This window comes from Scatophagus argus, chromosome 19 (assembly GCF_020382885.2).
Source record: "Scatophagus argus isolate fScaArg1 chromosome 19, fScaArg1.pri, whole genome shotgun sequence".
Taxonomy (NCBI): domain Eukaryota; kingdom Metazoa; phylum Chordata; class Actinopteri; family Scatophagidae; genus Scatophagus; species Scatophagus argus.
In genome coordinates this window covers 12,674,823-12,696,391 of record NC_058511.1, presented here as the reverse complement: position 1 = coordinate 12,696,391, position 21,569 = coordinate 12,674,823, and the positions used below count along the sequence as shown (strand labels likewise).

General features: G+C 40.9%; 3 protein-coding genes across 6 annotated transcripts in view; 1 reads left to right on the top strand and 2 right to left on the bottom strand.

The window, feature by feature from the left end:
• Nucleotides 1-584, bottom strand: part of ino80 (INO80 complex ATPase subunit) — a 37,292-nt gene extending 36,708 nt beyond the window's left edge. For 3 of the 4 annotated variants that reach the window (XM_046372996.1, XM_046372999.1, XM_046373000.1), the window contains exon 1: nt 449-584. The gene's annotated coding sequence lies outside the window, so the exon portion shown is untranslated. The other variant, XM_046372997.1, reaches the window with a different exon arrangement.
• Nucleotides 585-1,435: 851 nt separating this feature from the next.
• Nucleotides 1,436-6,770, bottom strand: vps18 (VPS18 core subunit of CORVET and HOPS complexes). The gene is made up of 9 exons (XM_046373545.1): nt 6,336-6,770; nt 6,064-6,205; nt 5,752-5,843; nt 5,278-5,528; nt 4,663-5,016; nt 3,252-4,514; nt 2,875-3,084; nt 2,487-2,723; nt 1,436-2,327 (listed from the first exon to the last, which is right to left on the bottom strand). Exons 1-9 carry the CDS (start codon nt 6,436-6,438, stop codon nt 2,031-2,033), a joined length of 2,949 nt encoding a protein of 982 aa, XP_046229501.1. The 5' UTR covers nt 6,439-6,770; the 3' UTR covers nt 1,436-2,030.
• A 783-nt stretch (nt 6,771-7,553) lies between these two features.
• rhov (ras homolog family member V) lies at nt 7,554-10,660 on the top strand. The gene is made up of 3 exons (XM_046373905.1): nt 7,554-7,904; nt 8,180-8,238; nt 8,715-10,660. The coding sequence occupies exons 1-3, from the start codon at nt 7,700-7,702 to the stop codon at nt 9,159-9,161; spliced, it is 711 nt and encodes a 236-aa protein (XP_046229861.1). The 5' UTR covers nt 7,554-7,699; the 3' UTR covers nt 9,162-10,660.
• The last annotated feature ends 10,909 nt before the right edge of the window (nt 10,661-21,569 follow it).

Genomic DNA, 21,569 nt, shown 5'->3' with positions numbered 1-21,569 from the left:
CCAAAGATAGTAATCAGCGTTAATATTTCATTTTCTTATCAACTAGCCTTTGTTACAAGGCGACTGTATCCTTGCTCGCGCTTGTTCTAATGTAGCTTTTCATCACAGACGTTAGCTTATCAAATACTAAGGCGTTTTGACACAGACGTCCTCTCACACCATTAATATGAAGTATTCAAATCGGTTCTGTCTCTTTAAGGCCACCACCTCCTCGCCTAAACAATGTATTAAGATATGATATTGGTTTAATGGTAATTATTTTAACAGGCTGGTCGCGTTGAAGCGACAGCAAGGCCCTCCGCCCGCGCCTCTCGTACCCTCGTTGCGGACCCGAGCAGGGACTCGGTTGCCTGGTGAACGAGTGATCCCCATGTTTTAATTCTTTCTCCCTCCCGGCCATCTTCCCCCATTGCTCCTTCGCCATAACAACCACCATGGAGTCTCTCACCTCGGCCCCGTGTCCCCCTTTTCGTCTCTCTCTTCGCTGCTGCCGACTCTCGGTTCTCTGACTCCAAAATGGCGGTTTGAGGCGCCGAACGAGTCTGTGAGCTTTGAGTCGGCAGCAACAGCAGAGAGGCGGCCACTTTCTGTTACTGAGAGAGCAGAGACACGACGCCATGGCGAGGGTACAGCAAGGAGCAGGCGTTTCAATCAATCGCAGATAAATGGGATGCTCGACTATTGATATCTCCGAAGACTTATCTGCAACAAGAAATCCAATCTGTATCTTTTTGTAATAAGGCAAGGTACACGTCTACCCTATATGTTGTTTAGGGTCGTAAATTACTGTTTAATACAAATTTATCGATTGATTTCCGATGTCGATTAATAGCGTCTGCTTGCTGCGAAGATTACCGAGCTACGTCTTACGTCATCAGAAGGGAACTCCGTTTTAGGTATGGCGAGGCAGTTGGATAACCACAATTAACAAATGTGACAGTCAAGTTATTTCCTGATATTAAGTGTTAACAGTTGAAGGTGAAATAATCTATATCTATATATATTAGAAAGTTAAGTTCAGCAAAGGACTAGATGTTCCAATCCCAAGTATTTCCACATAAAGTTGAGTGAAGGGACCTTGCTTGGACATGAGATATTAGAAATATATATATCTATATGTAGATATAGATAAATAGAGATATATATCTATATATGTGTGTGTGTGTGTGTGTGTGTACTGGTAAGGATAAACCATGTACATGCTGTTGCATTTAAAGTAAAATTCCTTAAAATTCAAAACTCAAAACTTCTTCTTAAACCACAGCTTACACCAAAACCATTAGTTATTGCTGCTATACACCATAACTATGTGCTTGTCCATGCCCTGCTTCAGCTGTCCGATGTGCTTTTTACTTCCCCAGTAAGCTGTAAATACCCTCCTTAGAAACTGTGATGAAGGGTGTTGAGTTCCTTTTAATACAGGTGATTGTTAAAATCATCCGTTAAATGTTTATTACACTTTGAACAATGACAATAACCAGTCAATCAGTACTTACAAGCTGTAATGTGCCACTATTGATTTGCAAAACAGTTTATATATGAAATAACAGTTTGTCAATCTGTCCCCCAATAACTTTTATATGAACAAAGACATGTAGAGTGGAGTGACTTAACTGTACCAAGGAATTACAGATACTGTCTAAGTGCAGGTAATGTTTCCATGAGACAAAGCAAGGGCATGACCTAATGTAGTTGACAGATGGATAGTGCAGTTATATTTGATTCCAGCTTCTGAATCCTTTCCTACCATTAGAATTAGAGCTTCAGGCACACTGTAGACACTGTACATCCCAGGCAATATTTTACATCTCCACATTATTTTGCAGGATAGCCCACAGTGTCCACCTTTTAATACACACTCTCATACAAAGTGCAAAGATGTTTAAATCAGCTTCAGATACTGCCAACTAAATAAGTTGCCAATACAGTTTTCAGCAGTAGGCACTACCAACAGACAATCAGGTAAATGTCTGCATCGACTGAATCGGTCAGACCTATTGGTGCAGCATCACTCAGAGAAGAGGCATCATTCACAACCAACTGGATTTCTCCTCCTCAAATTTCTGTGGATCAATGAAAGGCTTGTCGATGGACCTGATCATCAGTTCCCCACAGTACACGCATTCAGATGCAATTATGTCATCAATGTCTGATTTTATCTGCTCGCGGCTTGTGCCTGCATTGCCCTTTCCCAAGCTGGAAGTGTCTCCTTCATCTTTTGGTACTGGACGGTGGCGTGACTTGGAAGATTGTGTGGTTGCAGCCAGTTTTTTCTGCAGCTCCTCCAGACGACTTTGTTTATAAGCCGTCAGGTGAGGGGTCACTTCCTAGAGGGTAGAAGGAAAAAAGTGGGAATTGTTACTACATGATTGTTTTTGAAGGTTGTTGAAGCATCTTATCATTTGAAGTAAGTTTCAAACATGACACTTGATTACAGAACATATGGACACCGAAAAAGCAGTATGGTGGCAGCCTTGGGTGGTTACCTGGAAGAGGCAGTCATAGTGGAACATGTGTCCACACAGGAACAGATAGAAGGGCCTGTTGAGCAATGGGAAGTCACAAGCAGCACATTTTTCTTGGGAATCCACTACACCATATTTGTTCCTCATTTCCTGAATGTCTTCTCTGATGCGTTTAGCACTCTCCGTGGCCTCCTCCATTTCCTGCTTCAGCTCTTCGATGTGCTGATTATACTCCTCCAGAGAGCTGCAGATTGCCTCCTGAGAAACCATAATAAACAGACAATAAAGTACATCACTTTAAAGCAATATAGTGTATTTTATGCTTGTTTGTTAACCATACACAGAGCATGATTCATTGCTGAGATGGAATGTAACTGTCAAAAAAAACAAAAACAGACAGGTGACAAACCTTAAAATGGTCAATGGTGACAAAGTCTGGGAAGAAAGGCAGGATGTCTTCAATCTTGAGCAGGTTGCAGCTGGACAGACAGTTCATGGCTTTCTTCACATCCTTCTCCTCCTGCACCACATGGCGGGCGATCTTCAGCCAAAGCTTTTTCCTCAGTTCCTCATCATCTTCAGGCAGGTCTGCACATGACTTGGCCAAGTCAACATCTACCTATGGACCATGAATACAATGCAAGTTAGTGTCATTTGTGAAATGCTGTCAACGATTCTTGACAATAATTATTATTTCATTTATTATTTACACATAAATACATTTTCTTATGACTGAATAGTATTTATATAGATGTAATGCTGACCCCCATATCATACATCACTTACTTGTAAAGCAAGGTCCACTGCCTCCTCATATAGCTCCATGATCCTATAAACCAGGACACAGGCCTGGCGGTAGCCATGTTCTGCACACAGCCTGAGGGCGTACTTCAAGTCGTAGTGGATCTCTGAGGCGTGCGTACCTGCCTGCTCTAGATACCACAGCAGAGATTCTGGCTTATACTTGGCATAGAGTGACAACAGGTAGTTATGAATGGCCTCCTCTGTCACAGTCAACTCGTACACACAGAACTCCATGTAACGGATGGTTTCACTGATCTGCTGGGTGCTGCCCATCTGGCTGTAGTTCATCAGAGCTGGGATAAGCTTCTTTGGGTCCAGCCGCTTGCCCATCTGGATCCACGCATCCACCACTTTTTTGGGAATATGCTGCATGAGGACGGGGGAGAATTTGTAAAACAGCTTCTGGTCACAGTGCTTGGAGAGGACATCCAGAGCTTCGCTGTAGTTGTCATGTTGGCAATAGTGGGATATCACTCTCTCATAGTCCTGCATGACAACTGAGAAGTAAACCATGTCGTCCACATTGCCATGGCTGGCCAGCAGGTCATAGATGGTACTGCGGTTGTTGAACAGACACTCCTTGTGCTTGGAGTTGCTGAGGAAAAGGCGAAACTCATCACGGGTCTCCTGGAAGATGATGCTGTTACCATCACTCTCCAGCTGGCCCAGCCTGTTCAGGTAGAGTTCAGCTAGCCAGGTGACAAGCAAGGTGATCTGTGTTCTTTCACTCTGTTTCAGATTATTTAATTTCTTCAGTAAGAACTCCTTTAGGGCTTCCTCTTGTTTGGCTTCAATGAACTTGAGTGCTATCTCTTCAAAGTAGTTCTGTGTCAGTGCATAGCACTTGGCACTCTCAATGTATCGCTTGTTCTGGAAGCAGTGCTCAGCCTCCTTGGCCAGTACCATATCCATGCACTCCGGCCGGTCACGACAGTACTCCTTGGCCAGATCAAATTTATTCATGCTCATGTACATCTGCCAGACATCCCTGGCTTCACGCTGGACATGGTACCGGAAAACTGCCCGCTCAGTGTAGATCCACACCAACCCCCCAAATGGGTCCTTGATCATTTTCTTAAGAGTGCCAAATTTATCTGGGAACACATCCTCATATACCACCTGTCCATTCAGAGTGCAGATGGCCTTAACTCTGTCACGAAGCAGCAGCAGAAAGTGGAACTGTGTCAGGACAATGGAGATGGGCTTGTTGACACTTAAGTCAATGTCAGGGGTGTATTCCCATACCTGTTTGAATGTAAGGGAGGGGAAATGGAGAACATAGGAAAAACAAAGATACAAGGAAAAAAGTGAATGTGAGAGTGTAGAATGAAAAATGTATTAGTACTAATTTGAGCTAGACCTATGGAAAGATACATACAAACAGACAATTTACCTGCACATCACTCAGCAGGGAGTCAGGCCTGACATAGTCCAGTTGACCATAAAGAACTCCATTACCCATCATCCAGGCGAATGCCTTTGGAGAGGTGCGCAGCTTCGAGGTGTAGAAGGTGATCTCGCTGTAGCCCATGTTGGCTGGGAACTCCTGGAAACTGGGCAGCAGGTCCTGGTTCTGGCTGAAAATGGAGCTGAAGCCCTGCTGCTCTGACCCCTCGGCCACCTTACCCACAAACTGGAAGAGACGTTTGCGAGTGGTTGCGATAATGAAGTACTTGTTCTCCAGGCCCCGCTCCACCTCAAGACAGCAGACTGGTGCAGGGTTCCCATCCTCCTCCAGGGAGTGCACCTGTCCCAGGAAAAGAATATGTTGTTGTTTAGCTGCAGACCATGAGAAAGAAATAAAATATGGTCAACTATTCTCTACTGTTTGTGATTACAGTCGTATGGCCAAACCTTAAAGTACCACCAAACATAATGTATACACAAAATGTACATTCTTATGAAAAAATATAACACTTTCAGATATTGTTCAGGTTGGAGCAATTTGTAAACATTACCAACTGGGTTTTAAACTAGAACATACTACATGATATACATAACAGCAGACCTGTCTGAAGTATTGATCTGGATTGGTGTTGAACAGGCTGCCCTCATTTGCAGAGATCTCAGCCTCAAAGATGATCCCTTGACTGGTGCCAACCAGGATGGGTCCTGTGCTGGTCTCATTGCCCAGCACCTTGTTCCAGCCTACGCTCTCGATGTGGTGGCCTCTCCAGCGGGACAGACTGCGTACCTTCTGTGTATTCCTGTTGAGGTACAGACACTCACTGCTGCTCAAGCTGATCAGCAGATGGGAGCCTGCGGTGGAAAAATATGGAGGACGATACAGCTACTGCTGTTAATAAGCCATAACCATGACGCTACCACACTGATCTTACAACTGATGTAGTAGCACTGTGCATTTAATTTGAGGGCTTGAGGATTTTCAACAGTGCCTGAGACAGCCATACCAGGCATGAGTTTTGGCCAATGGACAATGTTTTCAAAGTAAAGTCTGAACAGGCATTGCGGTTCTTCTCACCTGTGGGGTCCAGGAACAGTCTATGCACTTTACTTTCATCTTTCCTTCCTAACTCAATCTGATTAAGCTGATCAGGCTTGGCCAAGTCAATCCTGTAAGGGAACAGAACATAAAACATTAGTATCAGCATCTTGTATCAGCTGCATGAACAACTCTTTTAACAGGCTCCAACAGACAACAGCCAACAGCAGATAATTACTAATCACAGTGAAGGACAGCCATTAACTCAAAACTAATCCAATCAAAGCTAAATCCAAACACTAGTAACCATTAAAATGGTGTTTTAAGTGCTTATGTGATGGTGTTCTTTGCCTCAGCAGGGTCTCCTTTCCCAGACTCATGCAGAGCTGATTGTTGCAGACTGCAAGATGGTTTATCTTCTCAGGCGGTGTAAAATCGATCCTCTGCTTGTTGAAAATCGGTTTCTCTTCCTCAAGTCTCACATTCACAAAGCCTATCGTTAGGGAACAGGTGCAGCGTAATGTCAGCTAAGGTCAAAAGTTTCTAAAAAGTGCAAATAACGTTTTAGCATCTTTGCATGTAGCTAAATAGACGAATCAACCCCAGACAGGACTGCAACCTACCTGAATGAGTTATCCCGATATTGGCGGATGACAAGCGGCTGTGCTGCTGCGCACTTTGCCTTGTGTTTTGCGAGTCCTCGTACTGGTCAAGAATTGAAGCCATGATTGAATAAACCTTATTTCACGACGGATAAACACACTTCTCGATATATAAAAACGCTGCTGAAGAAACGATCCTAAAACGACATGGCTAAACAGCTAACTAGCAAGCTATCACAACTTCCACCCGCTAAGGGCACGCAAGCGTACTTGCTTTCTACGCATACGTCTAAAATGAGAAGTAAGATGTAAAATCTAATCTTACGATGCAATACACACCGGGATATCTAGAATTTCAACCATTCATGCTATGACAACAGCTAGCTTATCTTATGACTATACAGCACAGGCTGGACCGACCCACACCCGGAGAATCAGGTGACAAATAGGATCATGTGATCACATTTGGTGTTGTGTTTAATTTTGGCACTAGGGGGCGCAGCTAGACCAAATTTTGCGTGGCTGGTTATGAGGATATTGAACTGATAATGAATTTTGTAGCATGGGCAATCGTCATAGATTCCTGTGTTTATTTTTAAAAATTACTCAGAATTGTAGAAGCGCGAAGTGCACCATAATGTTACTTTATTTCATTACTGACTGCTTTATTAAACAATGATTTCATGAACAACAGTGTAGTATAACCAGCAATAAAGTCAACATTCAAGAATAAAATGAAGTATCATTCACATAAATTAAACTTGATTAAATGAATAATTGTAGACAAATAAATATTATTATTATAATAATTATTATTATTATTGTTGTTGTTGTTATTTCTGTACATTGCGCATTTTCTTTGTTCTTGTAAACTGTAAACTTCTGCAAATTCATTGGTCAATATTTTTGCACGTAACTGCACAAAAGTGAACAAACAGATATAGAGATAACAGGCTTTTTTTTATTTCCAATTATTTTCCCCTTATTTCAACAGTAAATATTTCTATTTTTTCACTTCTGCAGTACTTGATTTTTATGTTTTATTTTCTTCATTTTTATTGCACAGAAATGCTAAATTTCTTGTATGTGGAAAAACTATGTGGTAATAAACTTGACTCTTGTTCTAATAAGTAAAGTAAATTAATGAATTCCCCCCCACCTCTTGTTTCTTTCCTTCGTGGGAGTGTCTATGCAAAATCCCAACCTGCCTGAGCACAAATTTGCCCCAAAACCGTCCCGCCCCACACACGTTGTCTGTCAGACAGAACAGGACGGGCAGCCTGGCGCTATGAGGACAGACTCAGCGGACGCTCGGTATCTGTAGTCTCTGTAGTGTCAGATCAGAAAGGAGAGTCGCCATTCGCAAGTTTAATGTGCGGCCCGACATGCCACCTCATATGGATTACTTTTACCACGAGTCCCGCGTCCCTTCCGCTTGCGGGCTGACCCGGGAGGACGAGCTGGAGCCTGATGTGATCAGCTGTATGCTGGTGGGTGATGGAGCCGTCGGAAAGACCAGCATGATTGTCAGCTACACCTCCAATGGATACCCGGCAGAATACCAGCAGACTGGCTTTGACGTCTTCTCCGGTGAGCAATCATGAATTACTTTTCCTTGTAACTGTTATTCTGGCTTTTTTTTTTTTGACAATATGATAACAAGGAGGGACTAGTTTTATTAAGAATAAAAGTGGCATGACTTTGAATGAAAGCTGATGTGTTGGTGTTCTGACAAGACTCAACGTTCATTTGGTAGGCTTTACTTTAAATTTGTCGACATGTGATTTCACTCTCTGAAACTCTCTAAATTAAAGTGAGCTAAAATGATAATGACTTTTTTTTGTTTATTTAATGGTTTCGAACAGGTCAAGTCCAAGTAGAAGGATCTCCAGTCAAAGTTCAGCTTCTGGACACTGCTGGACAGGTAACTTTATTGGTTTTAGTTCATTAGTTTGTTTTTTTTTTTGTTTGTTGTCGGTTAAAAAAAACAAACACAAAACTATGTAGACAATCACCACTACATTTACTGTCACATGCTGTTTTTTAGTGTTTAATTTATAGTCCCAAATTTTTTTTGTTTGTTTTCTGATGTTGATTTCATTATCTCTAATCAGTATGAGTTACATAAAATCTACTGCATCAAATCCCCATCAATAATATACAATAATCAATAATAATACACATTTTCTAATTTTTTATATCATGAAAGATAAACTGTCAAGGTACAAACTGCCACATCATTGCTTCATCCAATATGTGACTCAGTAACAGTATTTCATCCTGAATGTTAATGGCTGATCTTTTCCCAAGACTTTAGTGAGTCATTCTTTATGCTCTGTCATCATGTTTGTACATAGTTTGATTGACATTAACGTACTGGCTTTCTGTCTTTGTATTCAGGAGGAGTTTGATGAGTTCAGAGCCCTGTCCTATGCCCACACGGACGTCTTTCTCCTGTGCTTCAGCATGGTCAACCCCACCTCATTTCACAACATCACCAAGAAGTGGGTTTCAGAGATCCGGGCTCACAACCCATCCTCACCCATAGTCCTTGTTGGGACTCAGTCGGACCTCTTACTGGACGTAAATGTCCTCATCAACCTGGACCGATTGAATGTGAAGCCTGTTCTGAGCTCTCGGGCTCGTAGCATGGCTGAGAAGATCAGGGCTACGGACTACATAGAGTGTTCGTCACTCACGCAAAAGAACCTGAAGGAGGCGTTCGATGCTGCCATCTTGGCCGCCATTAAGAACAAAACCCGCAAGACCAAGAAGAGGAGGTTTTCTGACAGGCGCACCAAAGCTTTCTCCAGGTGTAGCTGGAAAAAGTTTTTCTGCTTCATCTGAACTCATGAACTAACTGTTAACCCTGTGGGTCATGGATAGAACTCTTAATTTATTAAATCCTTTACTTTCGCTAGATGTCACAGCTCTGATCTTTCTCAGTTCAGCATCCTTCCCTGTTAAGTATTTGGCTTATTTTACTCTGGGATGCCAAATGGTGCAATGGAAACAAGACATGAGCACGCTGAGCATTGGGACCTAACATCTGCAGAGAGCATTCAGGGTCATTCAGTGGACACATTCCAGACAGCAGTGTTGTTTTCATTATATTGAAATCTTTGATTGTTCCAGGGGATTCATAAAACATATCTCACGTGTTAAAAACAAGGTGTGTGTATGCTTTCATGTGTATGCATGACTGGTTGGCCACTTGATAGAAAAGGGGAAGTGAATAAAAACTTTCAAGGAGGCAAACATATCGAGTTAACTTGATAAGCATGCAGCCACAGAGAGAAAAGAGAGGCCATCATGTAAATGTTGTGAATTTGCATGGTGTGCTTTGCTGCCAGCTGCAGCCTTTAATGTAGGTGAGAGAGAAACAGAAAGTGTCTGGGCAGATGGGCGTTAGCCACTTCACTGTCGTGCTCTCTCTGTATGGCTGCAGCAGCTTATTTATATGCGGCAGCTGCAAGTTCAGGTTGCAGAGTGAGGTGCTACATTCTTACCTGTGTGTGAAAGCTCCCCTGGCTGGTTTGGCTTGATATTTTCTCTCCTTTGAGTTATTCACCAGACAATTATATCACTCCTTACACTTCCGTTTATTGGAAATTGTATCAAACACCTGTGAACATGTAACACAACAGGATTATTTGTTTGTTACAAATCACAATCATGCGTATTTTGTCTGTCTTAATTCTCAGATTGATGCAGGAACTTGTTTAAAAATCCTCTTGTCTGAGGTGAAAGGCTGCATGGGAGCGGTAACCAGTGGTAGTCTTTGGCTTTTTGTCTTTGTCTCCCATCAATCTGCATTTGTGAAAGCAAGCACTGCAGGAGTCTTAACTTCCACCCTGCAGATCCTTCCACCACCAACAACAACCTGGCTTTTTTTATTCACCTCTCTTTGTTTATATGCTCAACACACTCCTTATCTCCTCAGTAGCCCACTGTGTACAGTACAGAGTTAGAGGATACTATTGAATGTGTAAATTGAGTGTAAATTAATACACAGTTTTTTTTTAAAGAAAAGGTCTTGTGTCTGTGATTTATGTGCACAAGAAAGACATATTTTGCTCTCTGTTGTGACAGTATGTGGTGGATATGCAAGTGAGCAGAGCCAGGGCTAAAGCTTTACTATGCTTCTTGTGGAAGTCAGCTTAATGTATATATTATTCTGTTTGTTGAAACAGGTCATTTGTCATGTTTAGATATATTTTAGATGTACTAATGTACTTCACAGACATTTTGTATCACCGTCATTAATGCCAATTTACCTTCTCCTTCTCTAACCTGTGTGTCTTTTTTACATGTCGGAGTGATGCAAATAAATTAAGTGCAAATGATATTGTCTGTGTTGCGGATATTTTTCAAACAGCTTGTAATTCGGGGGTTATGACATGTGCAATTCACAACCAGTAATGGCTATTTTATGCTGAGGGAAGAGCTTTTCAAAGACAGATGAAAAGTAATGAAAGGAAGTGAACACTGTTCTCTGCAGGGAGTCTGAATAATCCCACTCGTCACTCCAGGTACTTTTCCTAAACCAGCTCTCTGTCCAAAGATATGATAAGTAACCTCTGGCCTCCAGCCGTGCTCAGGGGCAGCCAATTCTAATGCAATCCACATGACTGTAGATGGGGTTTGGCAGCGCCATGCTGTGACTGATTGCTGTGACTTTATTCAAAAGGCTGCAGACACGGGAGAGTGGCATTCACAAGAGTGTGATTGAATCAAATTCACTGATTGAGAATAAACAGTAGCAGTGCTGGTTTATCGCAGCAGTGGAGTGTGCTCATCATCACTGACACTTGTTTTAAAGATGTGACTGTGAAAGGTGCTTGAGTTTGAGAAAAATACACCGACAGAGGATTCTTTGTGCAGCAAAGTGGAGTGAACGTGACAGGGAGAGAAATAAAGAGAGCCGAGAGGGGTTACAAAACACTTGTGGGCCTGACACCTCTGCAGCACATTTGTTCAGGACAGGGTGGATGAGTCATAGATGAGCGAGAGAATAAAAACACACACACTCACTCCAATACATCAGCAATCTGTTTGCCATTAGTCAGTGTGCCGTCCATCATGTGTCAGGGTTCTGTTTGAACGTCTGTTATCAATGGGTTAAAGCAGGGCGTCCTTCGTCTCAGCCAAACGACCTCATAAGGAGAGGTCACAGAGAAGAAGCTAGTGTTTTGTAAGCTGACACCACTGACATAGTTGGACCCATAATGAACTTTGACTCTGAGGCCAGTTGGTGCAAGCTATGGCAGTTTGGAAAGTTTGATCCTCTGCAGTTCTTGACAGGGGTATCATTTGGTATAAGTTCCCCTTAGCTCCCTGGTGCTTTTATCTGCACTGCCTCTAAAAATCTCCTGTTTTTTAACACATACCTGGTTAAGTGGAGCATTTAGCAACTAAAGAAACATATTGTCCATTGTCCCCTGGAGTCGGTGAAGACAGAGTTAAAATAGGAGTTAATACTGGACATCAGAATCAGAATTCCTTTATTTATTCCCAAGGGGAAATTCTTTAAAATACGGGAGCGCCTGTAACAGGTTGCACATGTATCAAACCATGCGCTTATTTCTTGAAATAAATGGTTATGTTGAGCCGCATCTGCTCAAGCTTGTTGCACTTCCCCCACCTCACCAAATCCACAGTTAACGACGGTTTAGGAAGTCGTTTTCTAGTGATGTGTCAAAGTCTGTTTCCCCTAGGATTTGGCTTCCACATCCATATCTTCACCTGAACCTAAATGTAGCCTTAACCTTAACCCAACAAGTCAATTTCTGTGATGCTAAACCTATTTTACTCTGACCTGAACCAGTTACAATGCCTGGTGATAACCTTACTTCTAACCACTGCCTAAACTTCAAGCACCCCTTCAGTATTTGCAGGGAAGGAACACACTTCAACACAACAGTTTGGGAGAAAGAATTTTGGGCCACATCAGTGATATTAACATCGTATTCACTAGATAATATCTGGATATGATCCAAAAAAAAAAAAAAGTCAACAAAAGAAGAAACACAAAATCACACAAAGACGTACAGAATTTAAACAAGCTAAGTTTATTGCTAAATTTATAACAGGGAGACAAAAATTAGCACCAGAAACATCACAGTTTACAGACAACTTCCATGTTCAGCCCTGACTGACTCCACTTGCCATAGAGTAAAATATCTGTGTCTTCCTGTGAAAGGAGGGTTTATTAGCAACAACAATTTCCATTTGACCTCCAGATAAAGTGGATTAGATAATCTGGTTAAACTGTTGGCTTGTTTCCAACACGTCTGACTCGTCTAATTTGGTGAACGTGATTTCATCAGACTAAAAGAAATGATGTACAGAATTAAAAAAGAAAGACCAAAGCTGGAATTAACCAGATTGATCCCGTAATTATGGGCAGTTATCTTTAAGCCCTGAAGGCTCAGCAGGAGTCGAGGGAGCATATGAAATTGCTGTTAAACAAAATGTTTATCCAGTGCTTATCCTGTGTGTGTGTGTGTGTGTGTGTGTGTGTGTGTGTTTGTGTGTCTGTGTATGTTTTGCAGAAAGTAAGGCAGATGAAGGTCAGGAGCACTATGGTTATTAACATCTTGAAAGGTGGCAGTAGTGGGTCAAGTCAGGCCATGATACTCACACTCAAATGTCACATCTTATTTATGGCTGTTTTCCACTGAAACACAGACGCTTGACAAGGTTCTTTACAGTATACAACATATATGTCGTATATGTATATAATGTCCCTCAAATGCATGTGGTTATACACTCAGACGATGCAAACAGACACTTGCATGTTGTGCAGTCATTGCACAGTCATTGAGCAATCCTGAAGGCCATGTTGGACAGGTTTTATGTTCCCAGGAGTTCATCGAACTGTTTCTCTTCCTCCTCCTACTACTCCTCCTCCTCTATTTCTTTTCTCATGATTAGTCATCTATTTTTTCTCATTTCCACACAGGGCTGGTCCTCCTCCCAGGATCCCCTGCTTTTAGCAATTGTGTCAGGAGTAGTCAACCAGGTCTTCCTCTGGCTCAGAGCCAGTTTCACTCTCACTGGGTTTCACTGTAGTCGAAGATTGGCAAGGAGGCCTGGGAATCAGCAGGTGCACTGACAGGTTTGCCCGGTGGATGACAAAGCCTATTGGCTCACTACTGCTGCTCCTCGGTCATTCAAGTTGGCAGTTTGAACAGTTATGCTTTGGGGGTAACTTGGCAAGGTTCACGGTGTCTTTTTCACACAGACAGACAGATGTTGTGCTTATTGTTGTTGATATTGTATCTTCATTTACTGGCTGATTAGAAGCCGCAACAGGTATATTTGAAATTATGATGGGATGGTTGCGTTCAAAATAAGGTGGAAGGCAGGGATGACAAAACATAAACATAAAAAATGGTGTACCTTTTGCCTTTTATTGATTACTCACTAAATATTTCAACCAACGTAAAATATTAAAATTGCATACTATTCATCATCACCTTATTTGTCATATAATTCACTTATGGAGTTAACTGTTATAACAAAAGCCAACCCGTCAGTCACGTGAACTGTGCAAGTCTGTTGATTAAAGAAAATCTATCAAAACATAAACTGTCAGTTTCGGTGTCGAGCAAAGCCAGTGAGAATCGTCCCAGTTTCTGACTGTGACTGTGCCTGGAGGCAACAACGACTATTTCTGTCCCACAGTCAACAGCTTTAGTTTGCCTCTATGAATCTGCTGGGCTTGTCACTTGTGCAGCTGAGTAATATGTGTAGAGGGGAATATGCAAACAACCTCCACCACTTAGTCACAAAGTGACCAGCAGTGGAAGAGCCTTTGTTCATTTTTCCAGGACACTTTAAAGTCATTTTCAAGGGTTTGAAAAAACACCTGGGTCATTATCAGATTCACCTCTTTCTACTGTGTGTACTCAGTTTGTACCTTTATGTTAATTTGCAGTCATCAAGGGACATAATGACTTCAGAGTGACCGTCAATGACCACACATGATCAAAGTCGAACAGCTGAATGCAGCGGCTTGTGAGTTCACTCTCGGAATTCAGGGAACGATGAGGTGTTTATCTCTTCTAACAAGCTGTCTCAGGACTTGATATGTCACAGACGACCCACAGACATCCATTACGCTACCAGCCCTCCACAACTAAGGTGTAAAATGCTGTGTTTTGTGATGTAAAAGCTTAACATGGCATATAATGTTGTCAAGTTATCACTTGAATTCAGCTATCTCAGATGAATCAGCAGCAGAACCATGTGAAAAAAAAGTGCACACAAAAACACGTCCACGTGACAGATGAGCCAGTGAAGCCAGAAGAAAACAACACAAACAACAGCACCAGCCTGCAGTGTTTATACATGTAGTTATATTAGCATAAATGTAAATCATAGAATACAGCCATAGCAATACACGATCCAGGCTAAATAACAGCACTAAGATGAACTATGGACACACTTAAAGAGCGTAGGCACCAGCTCTCGCTCCTGCATGTGTTTTTATACTCCTGCTTCATTTCAGTGGGAAGTAATGTACTTTGCACTCCACTACATTTGACATTTTTTTTTTTATCACCTACATTTCATGTCTTGCAACTTGTTTTAAATGTAAAAGAAATTTAAGTCATTTTAGTCCAGAATTAAATTTTGATTTTCATCTCATAAAGTTGGTTCTACAGCTAAGAGTTAATACAACCATGAGTAATAGTAATCTTTCCTCATTGCTTGTACATACAGTATAACTTAATGTTGTTGCTTATTGTTAAATTGTCAGGTCCTGTCTATTCAAACTGCAGTGTTGCTTCTATGATGAAAAGTCTGAGTGATGGTTTACTCACTAAAGGCGTCACAATGTTATCTACACACTGTCCTCTCTGTGGAACACATCTGCCTACCCATTCTCTAGAAGATCACAACTAAATGACTGGCAGTATCTGACCAGAATGAAGAGTGGGAGTGATCTACATCAGTTCTTAGCACCTACTTTTGATTTGAATTAAAAGAGTCTATGTGTTGTGAGAAGATCTGAATGTCTTGGTTGGGGGTTGTGGGGAGTGAGACAACAAGGCATCATTATCAAGTGTGAGATACACATTGGTTGTGGATTTTAAAACATACTGCCAAAAACCACATTTGCTTTTATGACAGAAGTCCAAATATTACATTTTGAATGGTGGAGGTGTATATTTTTTTAAAAAAATAATAATGTGATCCTGGGACTGAGTCACGGCCAAATCAAGCTGTTTTAAATCAAAATCAAAATGTCTTAACTCACCACATCATTGACTTGAATAAGAAAGTTTTCATCTTGGTGAGTATTTAATTTTTCATTGTACCAAAGTGGCACGTGTTGTAATATTAAAGGTACAGTAAATATGCACTGTTGAAAAGCAATAAAAAGTGAGTTTAAATAAAAAAGAAGGTACAGTAAATACAGAACTAAAGATGGTGCCTTGAACAGTCTGGTTTCATGCAGTTTATCAAGCTGCATCTTAATCTGTGGCCAAACTGTAGAAGAGATGAATAGATGCCTTATAACTGTGTTTTTGATTCTAAGTTTTGAAAAGTGACAGTTAATCATGTTTTTACTGGGTGCTATTTGCATACAGGAAGTGCGTGATTTGATTGGTTGCAAGTCTGTGCATTGGGTGTGTCCACGTCTGGGAATCAAGGGGGTGAGGTGTTCTCACAGTGGCATTGGGTGGGGGTAAGGAGAGGAGGGAGGCAGGGGTTGTTGTGACATCCACACTACACACATGGTGGCAGTGAAGCAAGTGAGGGCATGATGCAAGTCGACACAACCCTTATTGTCCCTCTCCTATATGTGCAGATACACACACGCAGTCGTGTGTAGGTAACATTATACACACCAACAGTGATTCAGTACATGAGAAGTACTGCAGTACAGTAGGAAAAGGGTATACAAGTGCTCATTTTTTCACTGAAACTTGGGACAGGCAGACATTGACGGCTCTTTGCAAACACATCACGTAGTCTCATGGGTAAATGACAATAGATATTGTTTGTTTCAGTCAGAGCGATAAGGTGTGCCTGGACTTGTTCAGCAGAGAGTCACCGGTTGCTGTCCGGTTACTCAGAACTCAGTAAATCCGATTACTCAGTCTGTTTGTGTCACCATGAAAGGATAGTGTCGTGTCTGCACTGAACAATGAACTAGTATATTTATTAAATCAGACAAGTTAATGGAGTTGTCAGTTCAAAGAGACTCCATTTAGAGTAAATGTTGTTTTTTTTTTATCTGTTATGATTGGGTAGCAGGGGTAGAAAAGTGTTAAGATTCTTGAAGCAATTATCAGCAGCAAGTTAGCTTAGCTTAGCATTAAAATGGAAACGAGAGTGAGAGTGTGGTGAGTCAGAAAAGTTATGGTCCCAACTTGGGGAGCTGAGATATACTGGTACTGATGATAACTGTCATATGAAAGACGGAAATACTGAAATACTGGGGTTTTTATCACACATAAAGTATCATTTAAGTAATCCAGTCAGACAGATTTTTATGTGGTTGCTTTGTCACTATTCATTAGCTGTGATTGTTCTTTCTGTACACTTCTTTCCTGGTATGGTTAAGGACACTCTCCACATGCCTCCACTTGTATTTTGAGCTCAACTAATTTGCCAAAAAGAGAAAGAAACACATTAAACACAGAGATGAATTCAACTGAGTTCTTATATACCTTTTTTCTATTTTCCTTTTTTCTTTTTTACATTTTCTATGGTTCTATAGTCTTTTGTTATCATGATTTTGTGTGGCCATGAGTATTGTGTGGTGAGAATCTTGTCACAGTCCTAATACCAAAGAAGAGAAATGTTTCATGTTCTCTCACAAGTTACGTTACTGATGGATTTTTAAAACTTAGTTCACCGTGAGGGATGATGAAGCTGCTTCTCACTCATACATTTCATCTTTGAACCTCCACCATTTTTATAAGATCTGGTCTCCCAAACAACTTTAAATAGCATCTCTCACAGTGTTTCATAGTGTATTCGAATGATTTTGTTTTCTTTGTGCGTGATGAGATGAAGATTGAATGTATTACAGTGGTGAAACATGATGAACATAGTGATCTGATGCTGATGCTGGCAGACAGATTTTGTTATCTCTTGGCCAGAGCCAGGCTAGCAGTTTCTTTCTGTTTCTAGTCTTTGTGCTAAGCTAAGGGAACCAGCTTTAGAGCTCCACATTTACAACCCGTGTACTGTAGTAGGTGATTATCAGCAACATTAGACATAATGGCTGTGAAGTGGACCTGATTTTAATTTAATATTATTATTATTTATATTACAACAGCACAATTTTTCCCTGAAATGTTGAAATGTAGTGAAATAATGGTATAAAGTAATACAAAATGGAAATAGTAAGTATCTCAAAACCTTACTTAAATGCAGTACTTGAGTAAATGTACTTAGCACTGTTGGCTAGTCATATAAGATGCTCTGATTCTGAATAAAATCATCATTTGAATGAAATGAAACATTTTGCTAGTATTAATAAATGCTTAAAAATGCTTTTTTAAGGTTTGATAAGAGATTTAAATGATGGTACATTTAACGCCTCAGGCACAGCATACAGCCACAACCCTACAGAACATGGTGTACATGTTGTGTCATTAGGCAAACAGTGCTAACTTATTCCATGTCAACACCACTGCTGTGATGTAAAGGCAGTCTGCTGGCCGCGACTGTTTACCTGCAAAAGCAAAAGAGGCTTAAGCTCTAGATTAACACAGTCACACAATCAGACCTACACACAGCACACAGGTCCCGTTGCTCCTGAACTGGCTGGTCAGGCTTTAGGACTTTTTTGTTTTGTTAATCATGGTTAGTGAGGATTGTTCAGATTTGATAGTAAACTGTTCAGATACTGTTGATTTTTTTTGGCGGGGGGTGTTGAGATATGAATCCATTGGGAAAGTGCATATGTGTCATATTTATGATGAAACAGAAACTTGCTTTGGGGCTTCGCAATGATCAGGATAATTAGACAGCCTGCAGGATGAATCACATAGTGCGCCATTCAGTGCTGACTTAAACTACATCTAGGATAAACATTGTAATCTAAATTTTAATCATGAGCTTTAAAAAAGAAACTGTAACAAAGGAGTATCGATGTTTCCTCAACCATGCGGGATCATTTAGAGCGATTAGTCCGGCAAATTAACAGCTTAGTTCTACTGTTGGCAGGTCATTTTCATATCATCGTTTGATGGTTTTTATTTTAACCTTAACAACATGGAAATTCATGAGAAACGTAGATTCTCAAAAGGACGCAGGTTACAGTACAGTAATCCTCCATTTCAGTGTGATTGTATTCTAATCCTTCTTCACTCATCCTGTCCATTGTCTGTCACATGCCATGTCATTTTGCGTGTGCGGATCGTGCCATTGCTATGAGGTAACCATGAGGGTTGACATAGCATCTTCAACATTCGTATCTCTGCAATGGCTGATTGCAGAGCAGGCGGACTGTATTTATCCTTGACACAAATACCTGTGCATGTCTGTCTATTATCAGACATGCAGGAAACAGTCCTGTCATTACATTAGTCACTCTCTGAGTTTATCATTTAAGTGTTTGGATGATTCACAGTTGTCACAAAAGTTACAGATGAGAATGACTACAAGGTTTTAGAAACATGACATCACCAAAATCATTCAAGTTTGTGGGTCGGTTTGTGGTCTGTTTCTTCAGCCTTGTTTATAATTAAAATAAGGAAACACTCCATGAATATAAAGACCCTCCTTAATGTCACATTTGTTAATTAATGGCCCTTTTTTTATATATAGCCTTTAAAGTGTCGTATAAAACACATATTTATCTGACTCAGTCACTGGTCACAGACATGGCGGCACCATAGACACTGAAGACACTGAGGATCTGTCATCACTCAGCAGTGGTATATGAGTGATATGGGAATAAAACAATGTCACCAGAACACACACACACACACACACACACACACACACACACACACACATCACGGGCAATCAAATCACTTGTTGCCCAATCAGTAAAAGAATCAATAAGCTCAGAGGATTTGACTATGGCAGTTCAGACCTGCGTTCATGCACTCATACAAAACCACATGCCCATCCACACTCATAACAACGGTTCTTTTCTGTGAAGACAAACAGAGAAAACGGATGTGTTTGCAGTCTACTGTCAGCTCCCCTGACAGACCTGTAGAGCAGGCTTCTCGCTCTCTTATCTGCTGCCAGCCGGTCTGACAAGAAGTCCGTCTCACTTACCTCACATCTACCAGGTGACGCTCTGTAAGGGCGTGGCCTGAAAAGACTCATTTGTTTCATTCAACTTTTTAAAAATAATTTGCATTTAAACTGACTGGCCGGCAGCAGCAGCAGCTGGCTGGATCGGGTGATACAAACTTGGGTTAGTACATTTTGGCAGCCTCAGCTCTGTGGTTCAACATTGTCACCTGTGAGAGGACAGAAGGAGGGCGGCAAACTTTCCTGTTCACTGAGGAAACTGGTCTCTGACAAATAAGAGCTTCCACTGAAGGAAAATCTGTCAGTCTTAGACAGACAGACATCCAAAGCAATGTCACTGCCTTACCTTAAGTTACAGGGTTGATGCAGTCTTTGAAGGTATATTCAGATAAAAATTTCTTTTTTCCCTCAACAATTTGACTCTTGTCAAACTCACAGTAGTTTATCAAAGCTTTATAGTCAAGTGAACTGAATATTCCACAGACATTTATTCAGGGTAGCCCAGCTTTAATTCGAGGCCACGTAGCAGCAGTCAATTCATTTCAATAGGAGTTTGAAGGAGGGAAGATTTTTTTGGCTGTGGTGGAAGATCACTAGCAGATATTTGATAATATTGTATGTGATGCACAGAATGTGCAGTTCAAAGAATAACAGAAGATCGCGATTATAAATGGCACATTGTGATTTCCTGTCATTTACTTTTCCATGATGACCAGCCGCAGCTACTTTTGAGTCAGTGGCTCACGTTACCAAAAAGTTTACAGGGAGGTTGATAAGTGTTCTTTTGTGCCAAGACCGGTTCTACCATGCCATCCATCAGACCAGGTTTATCCTCCAGCCTACAGCCTTATCTGCACTTCTGCTGTCGTTAATGTGAACACAATCTAGCTCAGTGTGGGGGGTTCAGTTTTCTGTAAATTTGGTATTGTTTTACATGTTAGTTAGTCAAAATGTCTATAGACAGTTATTTTTCTGTCTTATGACCAAATCTTTTCTTATTTATTGTCTTGAAGACACCCAGTTTAGACACGTTCTATTCCAATTTTCTTACTTTTTCTTCTTGTTGGCTGCATCGGACTGTCTTTGTTAGTTGCACATCATATAAAAGTGATGCATTTGTTATTTGTTGGGACAGAGAGACGGCCGAGTACGTTTTGAATGTTAGAGAGAAGAACAATAAAGTTTTGCAGTTAAGGTCCCCAAGGAAAGCTCAAATGACAAACAGGCACGGTAAACCAGTATGAAAGCTTACATTATTACCTGCCCAAAATGCAAAAAGAATATATATGTTTTTTGCCCTAATTTTGAAAAAGAAAAAAAATATATAACTTCTTATGACAGTATTCCATGCAGAAAAAAAGCTCCCACAGGAAGAGACACATGAAGTGACAGGCAAAACTCCCCCTTATGTTACCAGTGAGAGATCTTTTCTTTTCTTTTTCTTTTTTTTTGAGATTTAAATCCAAACAGACATCAAGTTACACCTGCCTGTATGGACCGGTAGGCAGAGTGGGTAAAGAGTCATGTTTCAAACAATATCACAGCACTTTCTTTTTTCTCCGCTCACGTGTATGACAATATAAAGACACAAAACCACACAGAGGTGTGACATTATCTGAAAACAGTTTCTGTTGTTCGAGACAAGCCTCTGCACACACCTCTAATTTCACGTTATTTGTTTACTGGTGTGTATTTTTTGTTATTAATTTCATTGAACCTCTCACGTACCCCGAGTAAAACTTTTAGAAAGTTGCTTGACTTTGTTTGACATTTTTGGGACATACAAATCACTTTCTTGCTGGTTAGTTTAGCTTAGGATACATACTGCAAACAACAAGCCTGACTTGCTGGGAAGTTAATGTCTAAAGCTCACTAATAAGCAAACAAAATGCAAAAGCAACTATTTTTACCATGAACACAGGTCGCCATACAAGCCAAAGAGACTCCAGGGAGTTATTAATGAATTCTCTTTTCATACATTTTTCTGTACAAATTCTGTTTGCATTAGACAAATTT